At 38.5% G+C, this 21,549-nt stretch overlaps 1 protein-coding gene across 1 annotated transcript in view; it reads right to left on the bottom strand.

The window, feature by feature from the left end:
• Positions 1–21,549, bottom strand: part of LOC102855820 (histone deacetylase 9-like) — a 297,314-nt gene that overhangs the window by 158,581 nt on the left and 117,184 nt on the right. The window contains exon 6 of the mRNA XM_006880382.1: positions 4,278–4,396. Coding sequence (XP_006880444.1) covers positions 4,278–4,396 — 119 coding nt within the window. The remainder of the gene's footprint in view (positions 1–4,277; positions 4,397–21,549) is intronic.

Here is a 21,549-nt window from a genome sequence, read left to right as displayed (position 1 = left end):
GGCACATAACAACAACAACAACAACAAAACCATTCCTTTTAGACTGCTCTTCCTTCTACCTATCCCAGTACAGTGTTCATTACATATCTATCCTTTCCCTGCTCTTGCCCCCCTCTTCCGCCCCTGCCCAATACCGATTACTACAACAGGAGTCTTTTGAAGGACTTGTCCTTTGTGACAGAGATATTTGAAAGTGAAGCGTTCATTCTGGCTTACACCCTAACAAATAAATAAACTAACAATAATCCTCACAATTGGATCAATAAGAAACATGATAAACAGAAAAAAGACTAAAGTTATCAAACATTTCATTTTATTTGTATCCACAATAAACACCCATTGTTACAAAACAGTCAAGATATCAAATGACAGGAAGCTTTGGACAAATTTGTTGTCTTCTTTTTGGAGGGAGGGGGCTCACAAAAGCCCTTTTTATTTGAGGTGAGGGTGGTGGGCTGAGGGTCAGAGCTCCTAGTGGTTGCACCACTGTTAGTGGCACCATGCTGACTGCAGATCTGCTTCTCTGGGGTTAGAAGGGTGCGTTCTTGTGTACTGTTGGGTTAGAATCCTGCAGGGATTTCAGAGGCAGTTAATCACTCAGGAGAAGATTGTTCATCCTTTTCCCAAGGAGCAGTTGCAGGGGTTGAACCACATGCCTTCAGTTTTCCTGCGCAGCTTTTACCATTATGCCACCAGAGTTCCCTAAGTCTGTTGTCTAAATCCCCTTTAAAGTGCTAATGAGCAGTTTAAAGATTAAGTTGCACCCGACCCCAGCCAAATACTCTTCCGTTATTTCAGAAACATGTGAAAGTTGGACAATAAATAAAGAACCGTGGAGACTACTTGAAGCATTTGAAATGTGGTGTTGGTGAAGAGTTTTGAATATCCCATGCCATAGACTGCCAAAAGAACAAGCAAACAGGTCTTAGAAGATGTGCAGTTGAAGTACTCCTTGGAGGCAAGGATGGTGAGACTTTATTTCACATACTCTGAAAATATTAAAAGAGCCAGCCCTTGAAAAAGTTCATCATCATGCCTGCACAGGTAGAGACCTAATAAAAGAAAGGAACACTTAACAAGAAGGACTGATACAGTGACTGAAAATCCAAGGTTAAGCACAGCTGATTGAGGATGGCACAAAATAGGGAAGGCTTTTGTTTTGGTGTTCGTAAGATCGCTACCAGTGGAACCACTCCAACACCTAAATATAATACCACAATGACCTTTAGGAAAAGAGAGAGACTTCAACTGGATTAATTGACACAATGACTACAGCAAAGGCTCCAACATTGCCATAACTGCAAGAAAGGTGCAGGTCAGGACAGTGAATTTCATTCTGTTGCACACAGGGTTGCTAAGATTTGGAACCAATTAATGACATCTAACAACAATCAGGTGATGGTATCCTCAGGGCTTCTTGAAGCTTCTATGTGGGACACAAACGGGTTTTACCAGAATTAAGAAACATTTAGAGAGATATTTATTTCTGTGCACTTCTAGTCCTTTTTTATACTCCTTTTGAGACACTCCTCATGCGGAGGATACATTCGGGCATGGGATGATGAGAGCCCAGGGTGAACTATATAACCAGAACTCAAACCAATGCAATGTGCATACATCAGCCAGATCATTAGAAAGTAAACAGAGGCCCAACAGTGAGATATTTGGGGAATAACTGTAATTTCTAACCAAATTGTAGTAACATCTCTAGAAAGCCATCTATAGCTGGTAAGCATGAGTATACTACATGATATACATGATATATTCAAACAGTTTTCCTGGTGTGGTGTTTTGTTCATTTCTATTTGGGGATTATGGACTACCAATCTCTTTGAGTCTATGTTCATGGAAATAAAAATTTTGAACACTCACATGGCTTCTCTAAAGCTCACTTGAATTCTCTTTTTTTTCATACTTTTATAGACATGTTTTCTCTTTAGCAACAAAATTTTTCAAAAGCCTCATGCAAATTCAGGCTGATTTTAAAAAGTATTTTTTTCAGATAGCATACTAAACCAAGAGTTTCATCGTCTATAAGATGGGTGAAGTGTTTCTGGTAATTTTTACTATCATGTCTCTAGACTCTAAGGGAATGAAAGTGATATATACCTTCTTTTTATATAATTTATTTATTAAAATAACAAGTTACTCCAACAAAGAGTCAGTTATTAAATCACTTAGAACACGTGTGTGTGCACACACAAGTGTGTGTGCATTTAAGTGTGCGTGTATTTAAGGAAACAAGATGTCTTTTGAGAAAGAATATGGTTTTTTGAGGAAGAAAGACATCAAAGGAGAGAAACATCAAGAAAGGGTTAGCGAGATTATAGGCAAATTTATCCTAGGATAGATAGCAGTGAACAGCTTCCCCCAGATGGCTAGGAAAATACCAGTTGAATGTGTCAGTGCACTATACCAAAGCTAACATGATATAGAACTATGATTCTTAGGTCCATGATCCAAATACCATATTATTCTTACTTTCTAGTCTACCTTCCAAGGTGACATTTGAGATTTGTATTTAACTTGGCAAGAACTAAACAAAGAAGAAAACAAAATGACTAGGCTTTTCCAGTTATTTCTGAGAAATGAACTGGGTGCAAACAGCTAATCTGGTGAGGAAGATTCAAATGTAGACTATAGTCTGTCCAGAGGAAGGTTCATGAACTCAACGGCAAAGAGCACTTTTTTCAAGACTGCGTTTGTACTCTCCCTGTGTTTTATTTTATTAAGGTTTATCTTTTTCTAAGATGCATTATTTTCTATTCACTCATGTTGGCCCAAATGAGGTCCCTCTTCAGTGGGAAGACTACTTTCCATTGTGCAAAGTTCCATGAAGGAGTGGAGGAATCATAAAGTCACTTATTATGAACAAACACCTCTCTGTTTAATTTTACCAAAATTGTGAACAATTATGCTGAATATTCTCTCTGGAGTTGCTTCTTTTAATATGTTTTCAATAGACAACAAAGCATTATGTAAATAATAGATGTTAAAAATAACTACTACCTAACAATGTTGCTGGAACAATTAGAGTGTAGAAAATTCTCTCACATGAGAAGCCAAGTAAAAACAAAGGCTGGCATGGTGCTGTTCCTTTGGTTCTTTTCAAATAAATAAAACATACTTGCTCTGAACTCATCTCTCCCAGTGAAAACTATTTGGTTGATTTTGTTTTATTTGCCTTTCCCCCCCCCCCCAATTCTCCCTGAAATATATAATACTGGATCCTATTCTTTGGGTAACTTTCCTTTTTTGCCATTTCTGTTTTGAGTTTCAAGAGTTTCACTGTATGTGTGGATTATATATATAGTCCTTATTTTCACGGGCATAGGGCAAGGAATTCTGAAAGCGATCCTTTTTCCAGGCAAATACTATGAAGTCATGTTGTTAAGCATACAACAGAAAGTTCATTTCTTCAGTTGGGGCTTAGGTACCACAGCATACAATCAAAAAGCTAACCTTTGCAAAACAACAGAAACCAGTTCAAATCCTGAAAGTTGCCTATAGATGTCCCTGAGCAAGAAGGAGATACACTTTTGCATGCGAATTACTGGAAAGTAACCAGGCCTATGCACTAAGTTCCTGGTGGTACAATTCATATGTTTAATGAAAGGTTGGAGAGTCTGGTCCATCCACAAACACCTCAAAAGAAAGGCCTCCAATTTTTTTTCCAAAAAAATCACTGAAAATGCCACAGAGCATCGTTCTACTATGACACACATGGAGTAGCCATGAGGTGAAATCAACTTGATGCAACTGAGTTTACACAATGAACCACACACAATGAAATAAAGCAGTGGCTTCCATAGCTTTGCAAAAAGTTCAGGTGCTCTACTTGACTCATTGCTTCTCAAGTCAGTCAGCACGTTTGAAGCCCTATCTGACATTTCTACCTTTCAATGACAAAATGAGACTCCTGAAAATCCTAAAGGCTAGATATTGTCACCTCAAGCTTACAGAAGGGAGAAAGCAATTAATATTTTTTTTTTAAAGACCAGAGAGATGAATCTGACTGAACAACAAACCAAACTCTCCAGTCAATTCCTCCGTGGAGTTTCTATAGCTTTAAACCTTAACAAGAACAGACAGCACCTTTTACTTCTCTACAGGGTGACTGGTCTGCTCAAACTCTGACCTTTTGGTAAATAGCCCACCTCTTAACTCACTTCCTCACCACGGCCTCCTGAAGCACATAAAAGCCGTTTCTATACTAATAACCTAAAAAGTGTTAATGTATCATAGTATTTTATAAAAGTTCTAAATGATATACTTACATTTTGCTGTCACTTTATAACCCCCCAGAGGAGGGGCGTGGCCTTCTACTGCATCAAATCCGGCGGAAACTAGGACCACGTCAGGATCAAACTCTTTGGCCACAGGCATCACTATGCTCCTGCACAGTAAGAAGGCAACCAGTTACACATGGGAATGGCACATTCTTTCAAAATTGCTCAGTGCAAATGACTTGGCATAACCTCAAGAACTTCCCAAGAATAAAGAAAGGGGGGAAAAGAAAACACTATTTGAACGGATCAAAACCTTATCATTTCCTTAATACTAAATCACCATATATTTTGTATCCAAAGTCATTCTTTCATCCTTTCCCCCCCCAAAAAAAATGCTTTGCAGGTACTTTCTAAAGTCCATCATATTACCCACACATCTGTGGTTATTTTATCCTATGCTCTATTAAAGGGGGGGGGGGAGCTTCTTCCAAGGGAGTGACTAATGTTTTACAGAGGAAAGTCAAATCTTCAGTGAAAAACCCGGCTTGCTCCAGTTAGTGAGAACTTGGTGTAAATTTGAACTATAAATTTCTTTGGGGAAAAAGTTTGCTTTCCCAACTTTTTTAAAAAACATTTTTAAATATTTGTCGTGGTAGGGGGTGAGCCTTGCAAAGGAAAAACATGAAATTCCCTTAATAGAATCCAGACTATAATGTTAAGTGAGTCCAAGGTCAGACACACCAGGAATGTGGCAGCCGCATCCTGGACAGCAACCCCTGCTGGCCCTCACAGACACTTCAGCACTTGCCTCTCTCACCTTCTCAAGGCTCCTTATTTAGCCTTTCCCCTCAGCGCTGGCTTACACACAGAATAACCAATAGGTGAGACTGGGCTTTATAAAATGTTTTCACATACATAGTCTTTAAGAGCTTAAGGGGGCCCTGGGTCTTGAGTGGGTAAGGAGTTTGAAACCAAGCCAAAAACCTAGTAGTTCAAATCCAAATGCTCCTGGAAAGAAAAAAAAAAAAAGAAAAATGGACAATCTCCTTCCAAGAGATTTACAGTCTCTGTGACCCTACTGGGAAGTCAGCTATGTGTTGGTTCCAGCTTGACTGCAAATGAGTGTGAGTAAATCCGGTATGCTATCCTTAAGATTGAAACTGTTAAAGACTGTTCAATGAAATGAGGAAACCTCATATTACAGTGACTTTAAAAAGTACTCTGAACTCCCTTGTGTGTGCACTTCTGTTAAAAGCAATGAAGCTAAATATTGTTGTTGGTTTTGTGTGTTATGAGTCGCCTACAACTCAGAGCAACCCTATGTACAACAGCTCTAAACCCTTGCTCATTCCTGTGCCAATCTTACTGTCTCTGACACACCAATCCCTATTACCCCTAGTCACTGTATCAATCCATCTCATAGAAGGTCTTCCTCTCCTGCACTGTGTCCTCCACCCTCCCAGGAATGACGTCCCTTTCCAAGGACTGATCCCACCTTGCACCATGTCCAAAGTATGTCAGACGAAGTTTCAGAATCTTTGCCTCCAAGGATCAGCCCAGTAGTCCATGGTATATTCAATACTCTTCTCAAGCACCACATCTCAAAGGCATCAATTTTCCTTCCATCATCTGTAGGCACTGTCCAGCTTTCCAAAGCATAGCAAGTGGCTGCAAAGACCATGGCCTGTTTCTGGCGCACCTAAACTACACTGCAATCGTGAGGGAACGTGGTTCGAGGCCACCAGATGCTCTGTGGGAGAAGGATGGGCAATTTCCTCCCGTGTGATTGAAAACCCACTGGAGGGTCAGCTGTGGGTCGGTTCTGACTCGACAGTACACAACAACAACAACAATTTTTTGTAATATATATTTATTCCAGTATTTCTTTATTGTTGTAGAATTATAACACTTTTTAAGTGTAAAAGCCAGTGATACACCAATCTTGTTGTACATTTTCTATCAATATTTGTTGCCAAGTTTTCCATCACTACAGACGTTGAATGTTTCCTACTGAAAAAAATGGAGTTCTGCTCTTTTTTAAAAATGTCTGTTGTTGATATACTAATTTTATGATTTAAATTTATAATTGCATGTCTTAAACTACAACTTCTCAAAATTATAAAGTGAAATCAAAGAGGAAAAGTGCTGACAATTTTTCTATTCATTATTCTCAGACAAAGAATTATGACCAAGACAGGTTTCTGTTGTGTTTTATTATAGTTTTTAATATTGGGAGTTGATCATGAAACATCAGATAGTAGTGGCATCCACTTTCTAAACAACATGCCTCTGGAAACTCTATGAACTTTGATTAATGTCAATAGTTGTAGAGGGGCTTCAGGAGTTATGAGTCATGCTTGACTCGAAGGCAATCAACAACCACCACCTACCTTAATAAATTATTTCTTTGAAACTTACATAAATATGAGAACAATGTATAAAATATTATTTCTAAAAACTCTGTCACTATAATTGAATCTAAGCTTACAAATGTCCATGTAAGTGTCCTCAGTAGTCCTCCCACTTATTGGAAAGAGAAAGAAATCTAAAGCATCCTTATTATTGGGCCTCGGGAGCCTAATTTTGCTTAATACGGAGCTCTGGTGGCATAGCGGTTAAGCAGATGGCTGGTAACCAAAAGGTTAGTGATCTAAACCCACCAGAAGCTCCATGGAATAAAAATGTATGTCAGTTTGCTTCTATTTATCTAATCTATCCTGAATTATTGTGATACATTTTGCACTTTATTACAAAAAAATTGTACATATTATTGTGTGCTATAGATGACCCTATAGCACACACTATGTACAACTTCATACTTTTTCTCAATAAATCTACAAATTGATGATAACGCTGTATTATCAGGAGACATGACTTCAATTACTTTCCTCCTAACTCTTATATTATCATTTCCATATAAGTTGTCACATATAATTAATTCATCCTTTTTCTTTGAGTGAAATAATTTTGTGATGTATGTTGCTAGAATATAATATATTGAAATAATTTCCCGCAAAGAAGTCTGCTTTTTTCTAATTAATTTTTTTCTAATTAATTTGCTTAATTCTATGAACACCCTTAAAAACATGAAGGCTGCGTAGTGGAGTGGACTTGGGAGGAGGGATTATATAACAGTGAAATAATTTTTCTTTTATTTTTCAAAGAGAAAAACCAACTGGGGGGAGGGGTGGGCAGAGAAAAAAAGTGCAACAATGAATGAATGGAAACCCAAAATCTCTGTAAATTGTCATTAAAATTAGTAATAATAACCAAAAAAAAGAAAAAAAGCATTACTGTTATAAAAATGGTGGTTGTTGTTATCGTTGTTCGGTGCCATCAAGTGGTAGACGATTCATAGTGACCCTATGAACGAAAGGCCTGAGCACTGTTCATACATAGAGTCTCCGGAGGCAAGCCATTTCAGAAGTGGATGCCGCTTCCAGGCTTGTTTTAGTCGGGAAGCTCCAGCAAACACTGTCCACTATGGGTAACCATTACCACATTTGACACATCACTGTCACAGTGTTCAGCATCACAACAACCACAGTTACCTCTGTACAGCAACACACAGATCAGCGCTATACCACCTAGAATGTTTGACAGGAAAACAATTTGAACCTGGCCTGAGGGCTGCAGGCCCGTGGGCCCTTTAAGGCTTAAAGTTCCCTCCTGCCTTAAACCCTAGGCCAAGCCTGGCTTGCCTCGCTTCTGGCTCCTGGGGGCAGAGCAAACCTGCATGTCAAACACAAGCCTGAAAAAGCACTCAATTCCAAAAGCTTGCGATAATTCCTGTGCTCGCACCACCATGCTCCCTCTGGCAACGAGAAGTCACAGAAATCCTGGGAGGAGCCAACCAGGAAAAGATGGCCGCCTCCTCTCCCCACTCCCTTTGGGGCTTAAAAATGGTTAGGAAGATAATTACACACAGTTCCCCACCGTATCATGTGTAACTGATTTTCAACCTACTTTCCCTCCATTGGAACAAACCTCTCTCTTCCAAATTTTTTTTTCTTACTCTAATCAATTTTATTTTATTTTTATTTTTTTTTTTTATATGCTGGAGTGCTATCATATGATATTCTTCCCTTGGCACCTCTCACCAAATGACTGGATGAGATTATGCAAATGAAGTGTTCATTGCCCAACAAATGATTGGACAATTTGCTAATATATAACAAATTAAGGTGTATGGTACCCTTGTAGTGTTAAGATCATGTAGGTATGCTAGATGGGAGAGTTGGTGGGTTTTACCATCCTACTAGGCTTACACTGAGCCATCTCAGGGATGAACAGAGGGACCACTAGTACCAAGAAGAAGAAATGGAGACAATTATGTCCTTTAGATTGAGGTGTCTACGCTGAGAAACTTCTTGACCTAGAGGCTGTAACACAGCATGTAGTGAAAGATGGTGAGAAGCAGCAGAGAAATGGCAGCTTCAGAAGTGGAAGATTGACAGGGGATGATGCAGACAATTGCTGATTCATGGAATTGAGAGCTTAGTGTCTTCAGGGCACAGTCTTTTTTTTTTTTAATTTTGTTTTTTATTCACTGTTGCACATTTTCTTTTTTTTTCTATAATTATATTTTATTAATTTTCATAAACATTTACAGAGATTTTGGGTTTCCATTCATTCATTGTTGCACAGTCTTTAGCAGAGTGGGATGGCCTAGGCATTTATTGGCAGACTTTAAGAGCTTTGTAATACTTGTCCAGGCAAAGCATAGCCTAAGAAGTGCAGGGCTAGGAGGAGCCTTGCATGCAGGCACAGCTGAGAAGAACCTATCCTGTTTACTGAATGATGTTCCCTATACGGAATTCTAACCTATTACTTCCCTAATAAACCCCATAACTAGGAGTATTATCTTTGAGCTCTGTGTCACCATTGTAATAATGAATTATTGAACCAGCAGAGAGTAAAGAGTGCTGTGAGAAGAAGGCCTGACAATCAGAATTGGTAAAAGTATTTGAAAGAAGATGTAGATAAATGGATGGATGGATAGATAGATAGATAGATAGATAGATAGATAGATATAGATAGATACTCTCTGCCTCAATGTGCTGCTAATATTAATAGCCCCTTACTCTCTCATAAAGCTAGAGGAATCAGATGCCTTTGCTATGCTACTTTTTACACTAGTCTAATCTTCATTTGTTCTTCAAAGCACAACTTTAGTATTACCTTCTCCACAAAGACTTCCTTCTACACAGATATTCAGTAGATGTTGTTATGTACCATCAAGTCAGAGCTAATTAATTGCTGGCTCTCCAGCAGGTTTTCAGAGGCCATATATTACATGGGAGGAGACTGCTTATCCTTCTTTCATGGAGTGAATGAATATGAGGTTGATGAATTTAAACCAACCTTTGGGTTGGCAGTGCAACTCCTTACCATTAGACCACCAGAGGTCTCTTACTAAATAGATAGGTACATAAGCACATGTATTTTAAAAGGGACCATGGTAGTGTATTGATGCTGACCATAAGGTTCGTAACTCCAACCTACAAGCTGCTCTGAGGGTGAAAGATGGCAATCTCCTCTCTTAGTCTTGGAAATCTGATGGAGGGTCCTTAAGCATGAGACTGAATTTGATGGCTCTGGTATGAGTTTTGAAGGAGAAAACTGACAAGGAGAATATAAGACAACTAGAGAAAAATGTCATTATGATTTTGGAATATGAAAGCATACTGATGGTGTACAGCAGGCAAATCTAAAGTACTACAGAAGTATGAAAAGTGAGCCAGTTTTTCCTGTATTCCTGAAGAAACTAATCAGGAAATGAGAAAATACCAATATAGACTCGAGTTCGAGTCATTCAGAAATTTAAAGGGCAAGATAAATTCCAATCTTCTTTTTGACTAGTGAATTCTCCAGTCAAAAAGCTCAGTTGAGACATACACAGTTTCCTCTTCTCCTTTCTGAGTCTTCTCTCAAATGCAAGTGGACAACCCCTATATGAGGAAAGGCTCTAGGAAGAAACACAGAACAAAACCAGCATGCAAGTAAAAGAAAGTGAGCTCAGAAACACAGATACAATACTGGAGACCAGAATTTTTTTAAAAATGTCATTATTCTTAAAGAGAAAAGGCAGAATATCCATAAAATAAGAAAGTTAAATAAAAATAAACAAGAAATACTAAATAAAACATTTGATGAGTAGTTTCTAAGACAAAATTGATGGATTTTTCTCAGAAGGAACAAAAAATAAACATGGAAAATTGGCAAGAATAGATTAGATATTCTGAAATTTAGAGGATACATTTAGGAAATCTAACATCTGACAAAAATACAGAAGTATTTTTTAAACTTGGACTATCATATCCATCCAATAGCTTTAGATGCCCTAACTCTTTCTTTAAAATAGCCATTTCCTTTAAATAGTTTTGAAGAATGACTGCATGAAGTTCATCAAAGTGAGAGCATAGACTAAGAAGGAGAGAGGCATAAAATTCATTCTCCAAAATATTTCCACAAATTTCCATCTAACTTTACAACACAAGAGAAAAACTTAATCTACAATGCCAACATTACTATGAAACAAACATACTTTCATCCCAATATAACTATTTTGTTAGTATATATAACTTACCACTTGTAATGTTATCTATATGCCCTGTATCTCAAAATATACATCTGTACATTGTGTTCTGACTGAAGCAGTGAGCACTTTGCTGATCATTCTAGAATTCACACACACATGGATTTTGCAATTTATCATAAATATTAAAAGATTTCCTTGATCAAAACAAATTTTATATATTTTTATTTACTCAAAATGAAAAGTTAGCAAAAACCTGTACCAGCTTATGGATTGATTTCTTCCAGTACAAAAGACATGCCTATGATAGTGTCTCTACAACCTCTAGGGCTCCTAATTAAACTATTTACACATGGAAAATTCATCCACTTATGATTTTTCTTCCTGGCTGCTGTTACCAAGAGTGTTAAACCTCTCAAGAGTACTGAAGAGCAAAGACATCAGGCTGGAGATTAAGGTGTGCCTGATCCAGGCTATACTCTTTGCAATTATGTCCCATGCATCAGAGTTGGACAGTGAATAGGGATGATAGAAAGAGAAGTGATGCTTTTGAGCTGTGAGGCTGGAGAAGAATATTGAATATACCATGGACTGCTAGAAGAATAAACAGGTTTGTCCTGGATAAGGTGAAGCCAGAAAGTTCCTTGGAGTCAAGGATTCTGAAGCTTTGTCTTACATACTTTGGGCATGTTGCAAAGAGGGACTGGTCCTTGGAGAGGGGCACCATGTTTGGCAGAGTGGAGGGGCAGCACAGGAGAGCAAGACCTTTGATGACATGGATTGATTCTGTGACTGGAGTGGTGGGACTAAGTGCATCTGAGATGGCTAGGTTGGCACAGGATAGAATGGTGTTTAGGTCTCTCTTGTACATAGGGTTGCTATAAGTCACAAGCAACTCGATGGCACATAACAACAACAACAACATGATTTTTCTTAAATTGTAACAGAAAAAACTGAGATTTCTGAGCAGGAGGAGATTAAAAAACATAAAAAATAAAAGACAAAACTAAATGTAAAAATAAATGACCCTGGAGGAAATAATGAAAATTCAGGGACCAATAATAGTAGTGTCAATGGGATTAAAGAAATTATCTTTATGACAAAAAACATGTTGTTCTAAAACTAAGATCAACCAATTAACAAGGAAAACAATAACAGAAATTGATTGCATAACAACAACAACAAAATTAACAAGTTTGAAAAACATAGTTGAACATATGTCTCCAAAAGGAAGCAAGTAGACAAAAATATAAATTATATGGGGATATATAAACATGAAGAATCAATGCAAAGTCCTATATTTGAATGATTGGAGTCACAAAGAGAGTTAAAAAGAAGAGAGGAAGATATTATTAAATAAAAAAGAAGATAATTTTTAGGAACTGAAGAATGACTCAGCCTACAGATGTGACAAGTCGAGACCCGTGCCAAGCACAGTGTGTATAAAAACATGCACTTAGACATATTTTACTGAAACTTCAACTCCCAAGAGACGATTAAAAGGAAAAATAAAAGACATCCTCAAAAGAAACAAAAAAATAAGATTGGCATCAATCAGCAATACTAAATGTCCTCAAGTCCAGAGGGAAAATAATAATTAACCTTTCATTTTACTTTCAGCCAAACTAATAATCAAGCATGAGGCTAAAATATGGATATTCTAAGACAAGCAAAGGACTCAGAGACTTCTTTCTCATAAATATTTTCTGAATAATTTACATGAGAAGGTACTTCCATAACACAGGAAAGTATACCAAAGAAATAGGAAGGTGTATAACTACCACTCAGGAAAGGGATGATTGGAGGGCACTTACAACAGGAATGATTTTTACATGTTTGATTTTCCTAGAAAACCAGTAGTACTTGTTGTTGTGTGCTGTCAAGTCTATTTTGACTCATAGAAAGCCATTTAATTTAAACCTACAACCGGGAGAAGAAAAAGTAGATGAATGGGATCTTCTAAGACTCAAATCCCTATGCACATCCAAAAACTTCTCCAACAGGGTAAAAATGGAAGCCACTGACTGGGAAAAAGTATTTGGTAATAACATAACAGATAAGGGACTTCTTCTACCCAGAATTTATAAAATATTTGAGCACCACAACACAACAAGATAAAGGTAAATAATCCAATAGAAAAATGGGCACAGAATATGGACAGATACTTCACCGAAAATGACATTCAGATGGCTAACAAGCACATGAAGAAATGTTCAAAATCCCTAGCTCTAAGACAGATGCAAATTAAAACAACTATGAGATATCATCTCACCCCAGTCAGAATAGCAAAATTTAACAAAACAGCAAGCAACAAATGCTGGCGAGGTTGTGGAGAAACTGGAACCCTTATTCACTGTTGATGGGAGTGTAAAATGGTGCAACCACTGTGGAAGGCGGTATGGCGCTTTCTCAAAAAAATTGCAAATAGAGATACCATTTGACCCAGCAATTCCACTACTGGGAATATACCCCAAAGAGACAATAACTGCCACCCAAGCACATATATGCACACCCATGTTTATCGAGGTTTTGTTCACAATAGCAAGGAGTTGGAAACAACCTAAGTGCCCATCTACAAACAAATGGATAGAGAAGCTGTGGTATAGTCACACAATGGAATACTATGCTGCATTGAAAACAGGGAACTCATGCATTATTATTCAAAATGGGTGAACCTGGAGGACATTATGCTGAGTGAAGTATCTCAGTCACAAAAGGACAAATACTGCATGGTGCCACTGTTGTAAAATAGGACTGAGCTCGGGGTTGGGAGGAAACTGAAAAAGATGGGTTCAATAATGTATACTGCATTGAAACAGATGAGGGAGAAAACCGTTTTAAAGGGATATGTGATTAGGTACTTTTGTCATGACAGGAGTCTAGAGCGAAGGCTACATGGTGGAGTGAACCTGGGGGAGGGTTTGTAAAACAACGAAAGAATTTTTCTTTCACTTTTCCAAGAGGGTAGTGTTGGGGGGGGGAGGTTTGGAAGGGGAGAAATGTGCAATAATGAATGAACAGAAATACAAAGCCTCTGTAAATTTTTACTGAAATAAACAAATTTAAATTTAAAAAAAATTTAAGTTAGAGTAAGGAAGGCAGTGGATCTATAACTGCTCATGCTAATAACACTATATCATGGCATGGAGGAGGAATAGTGGAAATGTATCCACATTTACAATATTCTTACCAAAACCATTTATGAAAAATGGGAACTGCATTGGAACATGTATCTCTGGATTGGAAATGATCATGTTGTTAATAATTCTAGCCTTAAACTTAAAAGATTATATTGTTCAAAATTAATTGTTATATATTTGTTTAAATTTTTCCCTCTTTTAACAGCTGGGGTCTAGATGGAAGTGAAAAGACCAGAGAATGGCCAAAATTATTGAGGCAGCTATTGCTGCCAGTTTATGGTCTATGTCAGGAAAAGGAAGTCTTACTCATAAACAATGCCACCCAAAGGTAATCAAGGAGGTCAGAATTGCTTCCACTGTGGAAAGCTGGGCCACTTCAGTAGACAGTGTCACAGAAAAGAGCCACAGATAGGCAAGGGACTAGAGAGGAAGCTCCCACTCACTTGCTTTAAGTGTGGATCTGAAGGACACATGCCAAGGGTGGCCGACATCAGATCCTTGTGGCTGACAGGACTGACAGGCCCCAGCTCCCAGCTGGAAACAAAGGAGGATGCTTCAATGATTCAGATCCTCCCAGAAGATTTGTGGTGAGCATTAACATTACTGGTAAGAATATTCATTTTCTCCTGGAAACAAGAGCCTATTATTTGGTCCTAAAATCCATCTGGTGTCCCAACTCTTCTCACTATTTCTTAGTTGTTGGAATTGAAGGAAAGCCTCATAAGAAGTTACTTCACCTCTGCCTTGCATGCACACTTCCGAGCTATAAAACAATGCAGTGGTAGATGAAATTTGGTCCAGGACTTAAGAGCAATAAATGACATAGTTCAGTCTATACATCTTGTGTTCCTAACCTTTAAGCTATAATAGTCAAAGTGCTAGTCAATAAGCCTTTTACTTTAAGAACTACCTTCCCTCTGTAACTTGATTTGTGCCACTATTAGAACCTCTACTTGGAATATTATTGCTTTAAATTTTTGACTCCTATACTTTTAACTTTTTAGTTAAATTTGTATCTTCTAGGCTGCAACAGTTCCATGATACATCTTCAAGGATATGAACATGTATGGCTAAGCACAACTGATAACAGTGCATCTAAATTCCAAAATCAATCTCCACAATAGTCTACATATTTTCTATTGCTAAAGGGGCCCTTTAGAGTAGTGAAAGAAGATCTTCACCCTGAAACCTACAGTGTCCCTTTTCAGCATGGAGTAGCTAAGAGAATACGCTCTCCCCTTTTCTTTATGAATCAGGGTGAAATCTCTCTCAGGGAGGAGTGATGGGGAATGGCAAAGGACACACTGACAAAGGAGATTAATCAGAACTGATTTTGACAAACACTGTGGCAATGGTTCAATTAAAACAAAATTTCAAGGAAAAAAAAAGAGGAACGAACTGGGGGTGGGTAGAGAAAATAGTGTAAGAATGAATGAATGAAAATCCAAAATCTCTGTAAATGTTCATTAAAATTAATAAAATAATTTTTTTTTAAAAAAAAGAAAGCCATTTGACAGAGTAGAACTGACTCCTAGAAATTGTTTGGCTGTGATCTTAAAGAAGTCTTTCTTCCAGTTAAGTGGGTTTAAACTATATGCCTTTAGGGTAGTGCTTAACCACTCCACCAACATTTATGTGCCATCAAGTCACCTGCGATTCATAGCAATCCTATGTATAACAGCTCTGAACCCTGCCCTATCCAGAACCAATTTCAGTCTCTGATACACCTATCCACATTATACCAGTTACAAGTCAATCCATCTCCTCCAGTCTTCCTCTCCTGTGATGTCCTCCCACCTTTCCAAGCATGATGTCCTTGTCCAAGTACTGGTCCCTCATGTCAACACCCCAAAGTATGTGAGATGGAACTGCAAAATCCTTGCCCCTAAAGAACAGCTTGGCTTCACCATCTCCATGACAAACCTGTCAGTTCTCTTGGCCATTAATGATATAGTTCTTTAAAAACATTGTAGAAACAATAATAATATGTGTTTAAATCTTCACGTGAGCACTAAAGATCTCTACGCTCTTCTTGAAGAAGCCACTACTTCCTCCTTCTTCCTCGCATGTCTTTTGCTCTCTGTTGGAATTTATCCAAGATGTTGTTGTTGTTGTTGTTATGTGCCATCTAGTCGTTTGCGACTCATAACGACCCTATATACAACAGCCCTAAACTGTGCTCTATCCTGTGCCAATCTCATTGCATCTGACACACCCATCCCGAGTACTCCAGTCACTGAATCAATCCACCTCATAGAGGGTCTTCCCCTCCTGTGCTGTCCCTCCACCCTCCCAAGCATGATGTCCCTCTGCAAGGACCCTTCCCTCCTGGCAACATGTCCAAAGTATGTCAGATGAAGCCCCAGAATCCTTGCCTCCAAGGAGTAGCTTGGTTTAATCCTCTCCAAGATGAATCTGTTTGTTTTCCTGGCAGTCCAGGGTACATTCAGTACCCTTCTCCAGCACCACAGCTCAAAAGCATCCACTCTCCTTCTGTCCTCCCTAGTCATTGTCCAACTCTCTGATGCATAACAAGCGATTGCAAATACCATGGCCTGTATCAGGCGCACCTTAGTCTCCAGAGAGACACTGCTGCTCTTGAGTATTTTGGAGAGGTCCCTAACCGCAGACTTTCCCATCGCAATACGTTTTTTGATTTCCTGGCTACCGGCGCCAAGAGTGTTGACCGTGGAGCCGAAATAAACGTCATAAAAATAAGTGGAGGCATGTATCATGTGACCAGGAGCTCTAATGAAGGAACAGTTAAAGGCTTAGCTGCTGACATAAAAAGATCAACTGTCCAAATTCACCAATCCTTTTCCAGAAGAAAGGAGAGATTTTCAGCCACCTTTTCACAGCTGCAGTGTCTCAATGGGGCTGCTCTACTTTGTCACATAGTGTAATTTACTTGATAGTACATAACAACAACAGCCTATATGACCAGATACTGTAGTGCCTTACACAGAACAAGGGACAAAAGAATTCTGAATTACTTTCCATGATGTTTTGGATGATTGATCATGATTCAGAACTTCCTCAGTTAGAAGCAGACCTCTGGCACAAGTTCACCTCCAGTCAACAATTGGTTGCCTTTGGCCCAATGACTGGTTGTACCAACACTGAGTCATGTGCTGTGCTTAGGTTGAATCAAACTAGTGATTTCCTGTGACTCACTCTGGCATGTGCTGAGTGAACACTGTACCATACTACCCACTCATTTGACATGCTCAGCTGCAAGAAAGGAGCACGGCAGGACCACTGGTCTGCCTTTAAGGAAGACAAATGGTTCTTCAGCTTTCAACTCAAATTTTAAAGTGGTCAAAAGAGTTTTATCCCATACAATTGTTGAATGAATTTTTGTATTCATTCATTAGTCATGTCTTGAGCTGCTCCTATGTGGGAGGTAATAGGATGATGTCAGCATTTGAAAAAGCAAATAAGCTGCAGTTCTACTACCGTCATGGAGATCACAGAAGCAAGAGAATAAGGATGGAAAATAACCAAGATGCAGATAGTGTACCAAAAGGAAGAAAGAGGTTAGTAGCCAACATGGAGGTAGGGAGTATGAAGAAAACCCACCAGAGAAGAGGATCTGAAAATTAGTTTGGGCATTAACATAAGAGACTGCCAAGTAGAAACATAAAGATGATATTGCAGGCAGGTAGCCTAGCAAGGATAAGCATTGGAAATTCAAATGGCATACAAGATTGTGGCAATTAATTTGATATGACTGTAGCATATGGCATATATCAGGTAGCAACTGCAGAAGAATCTAAGAAGACTTGCCAATCCCAAACTTTTAAAGTTTTCTGGAAGAAAATCAGAAAACTGTCATGTTGAGGAAGCCAAGTCGGTGGAATATTTCAAGAATTAGAAGGTAAACGATCATGTCAGTGCATCATAAAGTCGATCCATTCACGCTTCTTCACTCAACAAAGCTTTGCCAAGTGTCTGCTGTGTGCCAAGCACTGGTAGATTCAGGGATTAACAACAAAGTCCTTCATGAGGGGTAAAGTATTGTTTTCAATTTATGAAGCTTAAAATCTCCTAAGAGCAAAAGGCAGTACTACATAAATAAACAAGTAAGTATATGGCAAAGCTAAGGCAAATATATATATATGCAGAAAGTTGTAAGGTTTACAAACTTAAATGTGGTAGATGAAGAAGGCCACTCTGAGGTGGTGACAATGTAAGACCATTGTAGTAGTCCATTGTAAGACTCTTGGATTTCATCCTGATCAAGAAAAGAAACCAGAAATTTTTGGGTAGGGCAGTGACATGATTTATGTCATATCTGCCTTTATCAATTGAGGACAGTGTTTAAAATTGTCCTTTAAAATTCTGAGGTCTTTTTGACCTCTGAGGCAGCAGATTCTGATCCCCCGTGTAATTTATAATGTCATTGTATAATCATGTGAATATGAATTATAGGTGAAAATCCAAGGCTACATTTTTCTTTATAGTTTAATTGTAGGTTGCTCCTTAAAAGCTGCAGATTATAAAATTACACACTTTGAAATGGTACAGGGACTTCTGTTCTTTTAGCTTTTCCTTAAAAAAAAATAAAAATGCATGTTATAATCTCTATACTCTTTCATCTGTCTGCACAAGATTGTGTGTAATATTCTAGGGAGGATGTGCCCATAGACAAGAAAAGTCTTCATGGCAGTTTAAGGAAAGCAGAACTTCATAGAGGTGCGACTAAGCAGATCCCAGGCAGCTGTTGTGGCTTCTGATGCTTCAGGAAGAGTTTCCCCCAGGACCTCATTCTCCATTTGACCAGGAGGTCTTTGTGAGAAGCACCCAAGAAGGAATCTTACAAGCTTGTAGATGTGCTAAGGGCCACTTCTGTCACAAAACATTAGTGTGTTCTGCAAGCTTCAGCAATCTTCCTTTTTTTTTTCACTTGTGTACATGTGTGTGCTACCACCTTGGTCAGTATAATCTCTTACTTAGCATGTCTACAGTTTTATCTCTCTACACCCTATTTTAAGCAAAGCAGTCATACTGAAAGCATCAGAAAGCTGAATATTGACTAGGAGTGATAGAAGGAGAATTGATGCCCTTGAGCTGTGGTGTTGGAGAAGAGTAAATATACCATGGACTGCTAGGAGAACAAGTAAGTTTGTCCTGGAGAAGATAAAGCCAGGCTGCTCCTTGAAAGCAAGGATTCTGGAGCTTCATGACACACTTTGGACATGTTGCAAGGAGGGACCAGTCCTTGGAGAAGGACATCATGCTTGGCAGGGTGGAGGGACAGCACAGGAGAGAAAGACCCTCGATGAGATGGATTGATTCAGTGACTGGGGTAATGGGGGTAGTTGTGTCAGAGACAGTAAGATTGGTGCAGGATAGAGCAGGGTATAGGGCTGTTGTACATAGAGTCTCAAGTGACTCAAGGGCACATAACAACAACAACAGTCATACTGACGGCTATTGAACTCCATTCTCCTGAGTTAGAAGTTTTAAAACATATCCCACAAGTCTCTGCAAAAGGACTGATGTCCATCATATTTCTGATTCTCTCTTGCCACATCCCTTCCCCAAAGACTCTGTTCACATTGGGTTTTGCTATTTTGCAATTATTTCAGGCATCTTCTGGTCCTAAGATTTTTCTTGGCTACTCCTTACCTGGAATGTACTTTTTTGAAGTCTAGTTATCTTACTTCTATCAAATCTTTGCTCATATTATATATTCTAGTTAAAACCTTTTCCTAAAATATATTTCTACACCTGTGTGGCATCCACTTCCTAAACAACATGCCTTTGGAAAATCTAAGAACTTTAATAAATGACAATAATTATTGAAAGGCTTAAGGCTTTTTTGTTCATATGGTCACAAGTCATGCTCGACTCAATGGCAATCAACAACAACAACATAGCCTCTAAAATTTCCTGGTCTTATTCTGCTTCCTTTTACTTGCTAACACTCAGCATCTCCTAAAATGGTATATAATTTATTTCTCATGTCCATTGTTTACTGTCTTCTTTTCACCAGATGAAAGAGCCCTAAGCAGAGGTGAGGAAAACTGCTATTTGTTAACAGATATATCCTCCAAATCCAGAAGAGTGCCTGGCACATGGTGCATACACCATAAATAATTGTTGAACAGACTGACTGAAGGATGACCTCTAGTTTTTTCAAGCTTTCAGCTCAAGTTTTCTTGACCCCTGCTCTTCCTCTCATATAAAACTTCCAGACCATAGCATATTTTACAAATATACAGCAGAAATACCTCTGTAAAGGTGATTCACACTGCTGTGGTTACTTCATTATGTAGCCAACTTTGACTTGACTGCAAACACCCTGACTCAATGGATTATGAGGTCTAAAATAGAGTAGGGCTGATCATGACAAGCGTACACCAGCGTCTGCTTTGTAAATTCCAATTACAATTTAAAAAGCGCTCATTCCTCCAAAATAGACAATGCAAGTGCCCGTTTAATTATTTTTTTTTCAAGAAAATATACTAACAAGAAGAAGAAATGGAAACCTCTTTATATATGTGATGGACCTTCCACTTTTACCATTTGTTCTTGTTTATTTTTATTGCCTGTGTCTATTGAGAAAAGCATAGACTTCTCTCGTGGTGATTAAGGGCTCAGCTGCTACCCAAAAGGTAAATGGTTCAAACTCAGCACCTGCTCCACAGAAGAAAAGGTGGCAGTTGGTTTCCAAGCTTACAGTGTTGGAAACCTTAAAGAGCAATTTTACTCCGTTGTAGAGGATGGCGATGAATAAGAACTGTGCCAATGACAATGTTTGAGTTTGAGTTTGATGTCTCCTTAACTTTTCTCTATCTCAAATGCTATAATTTTGTCAAGTATTCTTTTCTTATTTTACTGTATTTTTATAATGAATTTAGATCTATTTCAGTTCTTTTTATTTGTATGGGTTAAGAGCTATGATATCTGCTCCTGAAAAGCACATTATTCTTTAGCCATCACACTTTGATGAGCACTCAAAATCTCAAGCTTTTTTGTCATCAAGTCAGAATCAACTCATAGCTGACCCTTTGGTGGGTTTTCTGATTGCTCCGTGGGTTGTCTGTCTTCCTCCCACAGAGCTGCTGGTAGATTCAAACTGCCAGAGAGCTAACACCTTTGGATTTGCAGTGAAACTACCTAAAGACTTCACCACAAGAGCTCACCTGATGAAAATTAGAAAATTAAGAGGGCAAGAAGGAGCAAGCTGGGATTATTCTAGAAACTTTGAAAAAGTTTTTGAAATTTAGTAATATTTTCTCGTGACTGTTTTCCAATCCTGAACTCTGTTGCGGTAAGACAAAATGGAAAGAACACTGAACTTGAATTTAAGACATCTAATTTCGGTCCGTTTTTTTTGTTGTTGTGCATAGGGTTTTCAGAGGCCTGCTATTTCAGAAGTGGGTGGCCAATCCTTCTTCCTAGTCTGTTTTAATCTGAATGGTCAGATTTAGAGGAGTATCTGACAGACAAGCAATTTGTGGAGCAGTGAAAGATAAATCCCTTATTCTGGAGATAAACATTAGTTACAGTATTGACCCCACCCTTAGCCCAGTGCCTTGACCCACTTACTTCCCAGCTCCACCCTCCAACAGGATAACCCTTCACATCTGCCAAGTCCCTTCAGAAAATATCTTCCATTGTCCAACCCATGATC

This window comes from Elephantulus edwardii, unplaced genomic scaffold (assembly GCF_000299155.1).
Source record: "Elephantulus edwardii isolate Elephantulus edwardi_28Jun2011 unplaced genomic scaffold, EleEdw1.0 scaffold00007, whole genome shotgun sequence".
NCBI classification, from domain to species: domain Eukaryota; kingdom Metazoa; phylum Chordata; class Mammalia; order Macroscelidea; family Macroscelididae; genus Elephantulus; species Elephantulus edwardii.
Note: the sequence above shows the minus strand (reverse complement) of the source record. Positions and strands in the feature narration are given on the sequence as shown.